The following is a 9,971-nucleotide window of genomic DNA, read 5'->3' as shown; positions in this document are numbered from 1 at the left end:
TTATTGTAAACCGTATCACCATTAAATATACAAAAGTCAGACATGAACTATGTCCAGCAGGGCCAAAGGTTATAAACCATCATACAACTTTATTATGAATATCCCCAACCCTTTCCTGGGTGTTATTTGCCCTTCTTCCATTTTGGTGCAAACCCGAACAAATGTACCACTGTTCCCACGTGACTCATTAATCAAACCCATACCATGTCCCATGAGCACGCATCTCTTATGTTGTCATGTGACTGAATACTTGTAGCCCCTCTGCCCCCTACCCTCTTCTCCTTCCCACCCTACCCTAGCTATAGCAGTAATCAGATGTATGGTCATATGTGTGTGTAACTGTGAGCAGCAAAATGTTCTTCCATACTGTGTGTGTTACCCAAACAAATTCACAACGTGTTAAGAATATGGCTTCTACTTCTCTGTGTTAAGGTCCCCAAAAATGGTCTCCAGATATTAAGGAAGCTCTTTTTGCGTTTGCAAGATCCTCTTGCTGCTCACGCTTCCCATGTCATCAATTGATGTGCTTGATTGCGCCAATGCCAATATTCTGGTGGAGTTTTCGACACCCAGACCTGTAATTTGCATTTCCGTGCCACTAAACTCAGTTTGCGGCACAGAAGTATGTTATCTGCTGATAAGCTCCCGAATGACCCCAAACAGTCCAGAATTAACTGATTCGGGGTGCCCTTTATCTGTGTTGACAATATAAAGGACAGAAACTCCACTATTCGGTGCCAGAATCCCTGTATCTTTACACATTCCCAAAAGGCATAGTAAAATGTATTTTCCTGTTGGCCACATTTCAAGCACACTGGTGATTGAATCCCTCCTGCTCGAAATAATTGAGTATGTATAAAGTATGCCCTATGGAGTGTCCGAATTCCCTATACCATGCGCCCGTAATTAGTTTAGGAATCCCCTTTATTTGCCTTTCAATATCCCACTTGGTTAAATCTGACCCCAGATCTGCTTCCCACCTCTGCCGGAGTTGGGCTGGCTCCTCCCTCAGAATCAAAATCCATAACTTTTTGTGAATGCCCGAAATAGACGGGGTCTCTGTTGAAATCTCATCATAAAAAGCCTGTACCTTTTCCCCCAGCCTAAACTCAAGCTTTCCTATATCCAGGGGCCGAACATAATGTATCTGATATGCATAAACATCCCCCCATCTACTACTAAACATTTCTACAGCGCTACTAGGGTTACGCAGCGCTGTACAGTTTAACATAGGACAGTCCCTGCTCAAGGAGCTTACAATCTAAAGGACAAATGTACAGTCAGTCAAATTGGGGCAGGCTAGATTTCCTGAATAGGTTAGGTGCCGAAGGCAACATTGAAGAGGTGGGCTTTGAGCAAGGATTTGAAGATGGGCAGGGAGGGGGCTTGGCACAAAGGCTCAGGAAGTTTATTCCAAGCAGAGGGTGAGGGGAGGCAGAAAGGGCAGAGCCTGGAGTTGGCAGTGGTGGAGAAGGGTACTGAGAGGAGTGATTTGTCCTGTGAGCGGAGGTTACAGGTGGGAACGTAAGGGGAGATGAGGGTAGAGAGGTAATGAGGGGCTGCAGACTAAGTGCATTTGTAGGTTAGTAGGAGAAGCTTGAACTGATCGGAAGCCAGTGAAGTGTCTTGAGGAGAGAAGTGATATGAGCATATCGGTCCAGGCGGAGTATAAGACGTGCCGCAGAGTTCTGAACGGATTGAAGGGGGGGATAGATGGTTAAGTGTGAGGCCAGTGAGGAGTAGGTTGCAGTAGTCAAGGCAAGAGGTAATGAGAGAGTAGACGAGAGTTCAGGTGGTGTGCTTAGAGAGGAAAGGGCGAATTTTGCTGATGTTAAAGAGAAAGAAGCGACAGGATCGGCATGTGGTATTAATTGGTCTAATGGTTTAATTGTCCCTGTGGCATCTAGTATATTGTTTAACCTACAATAACCTCTTTCCCATTGCTTAAACACAGTGTATTCCAGTCCCGGTAAAAATTCTGGATTCCCTTTGATTGTTATCAATTCAGATGTACTTGGGTCACCCCCCCAGACTTCTCCCTAGAAATTGCCAGGTTTCCCAGAAGGGCATTAGTAAGATACTTTTACTAAAAGCTTTTGGTATCATATGTCTTGTGATATGTAACAGTGTGATTAAGTTAAAAGCGATGAAAAAAGGCCTCTTCCAACTCACGCGGCACGTGTACACTAGACCCAAAGATCCAGTGTCTCAATGACCTCAAAAGGCAGGCCAGGTTCTAATACCGTGAGGTAGGCCTAGTCCCCCCTGATTCCAATTTCCCATCAAGAACTGCAACTTGTTTCGCCTTCTTTTTTGCCCAGCAAAATCTCATCATAACCTTATAAAATTGTCTAATGTTTTTTTAAGGATCCGTAGCGGTAATGTTTGTGATGCATATAACCATCTGGGTAGGATTACCATCTGGATAAGACTAATGCAGCCCACCAAGGGTACCGTCAATACATTCCAAGCATCCAGTTGCCTTTCTGTCCTAATAACCTGTTGACATTTAGTTTATATAAATCTTTAGGGTTAGATGTCAGGAGGACCCCCAAGTATCGAAAAGAAACATTCGCCCATTTTAATGGGAAACCCTCAGTCCACAAATGGCGAGTGCCCGATGTAACTGCTAAGGCCTCTGACTTATCCAGATTTAATTTAAAGCCTGAATAATCTCCAAATAAGCTAAAGGTTTCTAATAGGGCCTCAAAGGACGGTTGCGGATTTGTGACCATAACCAACAAATCATCAGCAAATGCCGCAATTTTGAACTCCTGCCGTTTTATCCTCACTCCAAGCCTGGATGTCTCTAACCATAGGGTCTAAATAAAGCGCAAACAGCAACGGTGACAACGGGCAGCCTTGCCTGGTCCCCCTACTAATCTCAAAGTCCTCAGACCTCCCTCTATTCACCATTATCCTTGCTCGGGGAGAGGAATATAGTGCCTGAATTGCTTGCACAAACCAGCTGTTGAAACCATAGGTATCCAACACATATTTTTAATGAGCCAGCACCATAGGAAAGTTCTCTCGTTATGCGTTCTCTCACATTCACACAAATTAAAAAGGGGAGAGTGCACTTTGCCTCTCCCCTTCCCCAGGTCTGACACCAACACCTCCATTTTTCTCCTTCTCCAAAGCCCAGTTTTTTTTTCTTCCTCCTTAAAATACCCTTCCCCCCAAAAAGGTACAACTTTGTTTCCTAGGGCCATCTACAGGCAGCATTCCCCCCCCCCCCACACACTTACAGGCAAGCATTTACCCCCAGGGGCAGCTCACGGCAGTCTGCTGCCTGAAGCGTGGGGTGATATGGCACCCCCCAGTGCAACAAAAAGAAAGGGCCCCCTGAAAACTCTGATCAGGAAGAAGAGTGAGGAGGTCCCTTCACTCTAAATCAGTGGTTCACATCCCAGTCAAGTTTTCAGGATATTCAGAATGAATATGCAGGTGATAGATTTGAATAGAATGGAGGTAGTGCATGCAAATCTATCGCCTGCATATTCATTGTGGGTATCCTGAAAACATGACTGGCTAAAGCTGGGTTGAGAACCCGGCTCTGAACACTAGGTCAGGCAGTTGCCCCAGGAAAAAATAATGCAATTTATATTCCCAAGCTATATAAAATAACAAAAAAACAAAAAAAACCTGCCAACATGGACTATACACAATAAAAATTGAGTTAAAAATACTGACCCATGACTATGCATTGTCAGTGTTAAATGCAAGCATATATTCTGCATCCACAGGAGCCTTCTTCATGCAACAATGAGTGCAGAGCTGAACTAGAGCATTTCCCCATAGAATTCACCATACAAAATAAAATCTGATTCTGGTTTCATCTCAGTATCAGCAAAATAACCTCTCTCCGGCAGACATATTGGGCCCAATATTCAGCTGGCGGCAGTCAGTGTTTTGCTGACCACTGCCGGCTTTATTCCCGGATATTCATTGCCAAACCATGTCCATACGCCTGCATTGAATATCCAGGCATACGTGGTTTGATAAAACAGCTTTGTGCGATACTCAGCACTTAACCGGCTAGGATTAACCAAATTAAGATAGTACTGTTTGAAGCGGTTATCTTAGCTGCTTAAGTGCTTTATCCCCCTTACAACTCACCATACAGAAATATTCAAATTGTGATTACCACCTCAGGAACAGCACAAGTTTAAAGCAGATGGGTTTTTGTTTTCCCCACTGACTACTTTCAAATAGAAAGAAACACTCAAAACCTATACAGAAAACTTAAACAGCAGCCCTAACCCACCTATGAAAAGACAGTGCTATAAATATTACACAGGACACTAGAGCACCAATATACCTGCTACTGGAAAACTGGACCAAGCTGGACTGTTACACATTTCTTCCCAGACACTACATGCTAGCAGAATCCATCACTTCAAGTCACACATACAGAACATGGACAGACCCTCGGACGTGATACAAAACAGAGGAATCACAAAAAATACACACACAAAAACTGAAATAGAGATCCCCTCAAGAAAACCAGGCTCTAAGCAGTGTGAATACTGGTAAGAGAAACAGAAAAGTTTATTTTCTACTATATTCTACAAAATACAAAAACAGCCAAAAATGTACATTTCACAAAGCAAGCATATATTAGTCCTTAAAAATATTTTTTTTCTTTTCTACCTTTGGTGACGGAGCATTTTATTTTTCTAAATGGGATGGTCCCAGCCTCTTTTCCACGTGTCAGTCTTCTCCTAAATTCTTTCCAAGGTTGAGTTTTTTCTATTTCTTCTCTCTCCTCTTGTCTTTTTATATTTCCCCCCCTTTTCTCTCAACCTTTAAGTCCTTAATCTCTTTTTCATGTCTCATCTACTTACTAGCTTTTACCATCTCCCTAACCCTTGTGATCTGGCATATTTTTTTCTCCTCCCCATCTATGGGTGGGGCATCTCCCTCCCTCTCTCCTCCCTTCTCCCCCATGAGGTCCAGTGTCACTCTCTCCTCCCTTCCCCTCTTATAAGGCATGGTATTGCTCTCCCTCATCTGGAACAGAAATCTTCAAAATGTCCGGACCACTGGCAGAACCAGCACTGTAAGCATGCTGCCTTCAGCCTGCTTCCGGAAGCCTTCTCTTTGCAACGTCCCGACAGGAAGCTGCAACAGAAAGGGGAGAGATAGGAGAGTGATACTGGATCCTGGAGGGAGGGGGTGGAAGGAGAGAGGGAGTTACCGCAGCATGCTTACATTGCTAACACTGCTGGTGACAGATTGAAGACTGCTGCACCAGAGGAGGGGAATGGGGGAGACGGGAGAGTGACACTGGATCCTAGAGAGAGGGGGTGGAAGGAGAGAGGGAGTTATCGCAGCACTCAGGGCAATGCCAGTGGTAGCAAGTCATTTGGGGGGCAATGCCCCCCTCAAACTACATCCATGGAGACACAATTTGGCTCTGTTGGGGGAAATAGTGGGTGGAGAAACTGATTGGACCTATCAAATAATTATAATAGTCACTTTTCTGAGCTTGATAGAATTTGTCAGCTAGATGTAAAATACTCCTCGGGTATAGAGTCGTCATCACTTGCATAAATAACCGCATTGAATTTACTCAGCATTTTAGTGGTTGGAGTAAACTCCCTGCAACATATTCCTCTGCGCCTCATGTAGCTGCGAATATGCAACAAGGCTTCCAGAGTGCCTCGTCGCAACTTGTTTCTCAGTTTCAACTTAATGAGGTTCATCTGTGAAAAAGTTCTTTCAACGGCTGCATTACTGAAAGGTAATGCCAACATACATAGCGCAAAATGCCCCAGCTGAAGGAAATCGTGATTTCCTGAAGCATCTATGTGATTAACTACGGTCACCCAAAACTGCTCAATGTCATTATCACTAAAGGTTGGCCATGACAATGTGCTGATTCGCATCCACTGTTGCTCCAGATCGCCAAGATTCCCCTTATACAAAGGTAAAAATGACAACTTCAACAGTTGAGGTTTCTGGGCTCCAAGGACGACAGATGGAGAAAGATCAACTAGAGACTCCAGTTGCTGTATGTTATCTGGTAACCTCTGACGTATTTCCTTCAGAAGTTCTAATAAGTAATCACGACAGTGCTCTTTTATTTGTTCTGCAGATGAGCGTTCAATCTGAGATTCATGCAATGACAACTGAAATTCAATGCCAAAGTTAATAGCTGCCAAAGGTAGATAATTAGACCCATTTTCCAAATTATACGCTAAAGTAGCTCCCCATGACGTAAACGTGGTTGGCCTCAGAATTCGCTGCAGCATGTTGCAATACAACGTTAACAGTTCTGTAACCAGCTGGACAGGGCTCGCTTTATCTGATTCAAATAACTTATTAACTTGGCTTAGTTCTTGCAGTATGGGCCTTAAAAATACCAAGTAAAGCTTGTTTTCAGGTGTGCTAAACATCTGATATAGCAGCTCAGCAGTATAGCTGCACGCCTCCTTTTTCACAATCTGAAAGTGAAGCTTTAGTTCTTCATAATGTTCAAGGACTCGCTGAACACAAGTGGCTATGGACAGCCAGCGAGTGTCTGACAACTTCAGAATCTTCATTGGTTCTTCACCAACATCAATGCATTCATATAACTGTTTGTATTTCTGCTGGCGAATACTACTATGGTAGAACCAGTTATAGGTCTCTGCAATCATGAATTCAACGTTGCTTGGCATCACCATCAGCGCACGTGAAGAACTTAGTTGAATTGAATGGCAAATACACTTTATGTGTACAATGTCAGGGCACACTTCACGGAACCTTGCTATAACAAAATTAATTTTGCCATACATGGTACTACAGCCATCAGTTGCTAAGCCTAAGCACCTGTCTATTGCAAGACGATTTGCTGCAAGAAACTTGGTAATGGTATTGAATATTTCATTTGCTGTAACAGAATCAAGCGATATTATTCCAAGAAATGTGGTGGTTATAGATTTCAAGGAACGACTGTAGTAGCGCACCATCACACAGAGCTGCTTCTCTGGGCCAATATCTGTGCTTTCGTCAATAATTAATGAGTACACTGTCTCATTTTTGTCCAAGTCCGAGATTAATTCTTCATGGACTGCAGGTCCAAGAACATGCTTGATCAGTGCAGAACATTTCATTCGGTGTAGAGCTATGTCTTTGCCTGAAATGTCCTTAATGACCTCACCTAAGTGATCAATTGTTGGAGTACTGGAATGGCATGCAACGTGTGCTGCCAACTTCAGCTCTGCTATCTTGACAGTGTGGTCTACATTCTTTGAATGACAGTCGACATCATATAAAGTCCTCGTACTAGAAAAGGGCGCCGAGTTCCGTTTATGTTTTACTGTTGAAGCATGGCTAAGCAAATTGGTATGATACGCATGGATGTCACATTTACAATATCGGCAAAAAGCTTTGCTATTGTCACCAGGCACACTGTGTATCCAGTCCTTTAAGGCATCATCTTTTTCCCAGTTCTTATTGTACTGTTTTCCATACTGTGCCCACTTTCCCATGATGAGTAATAGCAACTCAGATGTTCACATGTCAGCTCAACTACGGGAGAACAGCACGGCTATCTGTAAAACAAGCTGTGGTAAAACATAAGGACAAAAATCAGAACCATTCTTCAAAACCTATACAGCAGAATACAAATTACAAATGGCAAGACTAATAAAAATTCTAAAACGGTCCTGTAGCATAACACACCTCCTTCATGCCCCCCCCCCCCACAGCAAAATCCTGTCTTGATACTATCATCATCTTGCTTCCTCACCTTGACTCCACTCCTCCCCACTAGATACCCATTTGAGAAAGTCATTAGCCAAGCGTGATCCAGAATTGCTCTGCTTTCATCTACTCCCCTTTTCTGCACCCTCTCTACCACTCATCAGTATATTGGATAATCAGCCAGGGGGGTATCTTCACTGAGTGGCGCACTAAGGTAAAATTATGTATAATCATACCTGATAATTTTCTTTCCATTAATCATAGCTGATCAATCCATAGACTGGTGGGTTGTGTCCATCTACCAGCAGGTGGAGATAGAGAGCAAACTTTTGCCTCCCTATATGTGGTCATGTGCTGCCGGAAACTCCTCAGTATGTCGATATCAAAGCTCCATCCGCAGGACTCAGCACTTAGAGAATTACACCCACGAAGGGACACTCTGCCCAGCTCACCACCGCCGAAACGGGGGAGGGGAATTAACCCAGCTCATCCCCACACAAGTGGGGGAGGGGAATCCGTCCAGCTCATCCCCGCGGAGCGGGGGAGGGACACCACACCCGCCGATGCGGGGGGATCTGGCTTATCCTGCAACCGCGGGAGGAGCTGACTGACCCTAACACCGCCGAAGCGGGAGGGGTACAAAGCTGCCCTACAGCCGCACGAAGCGGGAGGGAGTGCCGGCAGAATTTTAAGTCTCAATCCAGCCCCGTAAAACGGAGGGGAGAGGAATGCAGCAGCTCACTGTAACACAAACTCGTCTTAACTCTTGAAGAATCCAAGTGAAAAAACTTGAACACGAAGTCTTTCTGAAGTAACTGAAGACTAAACTTGAACCTGAAGTGCAACCAGAATAAAAACAGTACAGATATCTGGGAGGGGCTATGGATTGATCAGCTATGATTAATGGAAAGAAAATTATCAGGTATGATTATACATAATTTTACCTTCCATATCATCAAGCTGATCAATCCATAGACTGGTGGGATGTACCGAAGCAGTACTCACCCAGGGCGGGACATTGAAATCCCTGACCTCAACACTGAAGCTCCAAACCGGGCCTCCGCCCGTGCAGCCACAGTCAAACGGTAATGCTTGGAGAATGTATGAGCCGAAGCCCAAGTTGCCGCCTTGCATATCTCTTCCAAGGAGACGGATCCGGCCTCTGCCATCGAGGTCGCCTGAGCTCTCGTGGAGTGAGCCTTCAGCTGGATAGGCGGCACCTTCCCTGCGGCCACATAAGCCGCTGCAATGGCTTCCTTGACCCATCTTGCCACTGTAGGCTTAGCAGCCTGCAGACCCTTACGAGGACCTGCAAACAGGACAAACAGATGATCCGATTTCCGGAAATCATTGGTCACTTCCAAGTATCTGAAGATGACTCGTCTCACATCCAGATATTTAAGAGCAGAGTACTCCTCTGGGTAGTCCTCCCTACGAAAGGAAGGGAGACATAGCTGCTGATTCACATGGAAGCGAGAAACAATCTTGGGCAGGAAGGAAGGCACTGTGCGAATAGTCACTCCTGCCTCAGTGAACTGTAGAAAAGGCTCTCGACATGAGAGCGCCTGGAGCTCGGAAACTCTTCTGGCTGAAGTGATAGCCACCAAAAAGACTGCTTTCAACGTCAGGTCTTTCAGAGATGCCCTTGACAAGGGTTCAAACGGCGGCTTCTGCAATGCTCTTAGCACCAGGTTGAGATTCCACGCAGGCACCACTGAGTGCAGAGGAGGGCGCAGGTGATTAACCCCCTTGAGAAAGCGCACCACATCTGGCTGCGAAGCCAGGGAAGCACCCTTCAGGCGGCCCCTGAAGCAAGCCAGAGCCGCTACCTGGACCTTAATGGAACTGAGCGACAGGCCTTTGTCCAGACCTTCTTGCAGGAACATCAACACTGAAGAAATTGGAGCAGTGAAAGGAGAAAGAGAGCCTGCTTCACACCACGCTGCAAAGATACGCCAAACCCTGGCGTAAGCAGTAGAAGTAGAGCGTTTCCTCGCTCTCAGCATAGTGGCGATGACCTTGTCTGAGAAGCCCTTCTTCCTCAGACGCTGCCGCTCAATAGCCAGGCCGTAAGACCAAAGGGGGAGGGATCCTCCATCACCACGGGACCCTGATGTAACAGGCCCTGCTCCACTGGCAACCGCAGAGGATCGTCGACTGAGAGCCTGATCAAGTCCGCATACCAGGGACGCCTGGGCCAATCCGGACCCACCAGGATTATCCTGCCGGGATGCTTTGCCACCCGGTCTAGTACCCTGCCCAACATGGGCCAGGGCGGG

General features: G+C 45.5%; 1 protein-coding gene across 3 annotated transcripts in view; it reads right to left on the bottom strand.

Moving 5' to 3' along the window:
* Positions 1-4,610: 4,610 nt before the first annotated feature.
* LOC115459228 overlaps positions 4,611-9,971 on the bottom strand; it is a 34,606-nt gene continuing 29,245 nt past the window's right edge. For all 3 annotated transcript variants that reach the window (XM_030189084.1, XM_030189083.1, XM_030189082.1), the window contains one exon: positions 4,611-7,553. In XM_030189084.1, coding sequence (XP_030044944.1) covers positions 5,505-7,478 — 1,974 coding nt within the window. In that variant the 5' untranslated portion in view covers positions 7,479-7,553 and the 3' untranslated portion in view covers positions 4,611-5,504. The remainder of the gene's footprint in view (positions 7,554-9,971) is intronic.

This window comes from Microcaecilia unicolor, unplaced genomic scaffold (assembly GCF_901765095.1).
Source record: "Microcaecilia unicolor unplaced genomic scaffold, aMicUni1.1, whole genome shotgun sequence".
Classification (NCBI taxonomy): Eukaryota; Metazoa; Chordata; class Amphibia; order Gymnophiona; family Siphonopidae; genus Microcaecilia; species Microcaecilia unicolor.
Note: the sequence above shows the minus strand (reverse complement) of the source record. Positions and strands in the feature narration are given on the sequence as shown.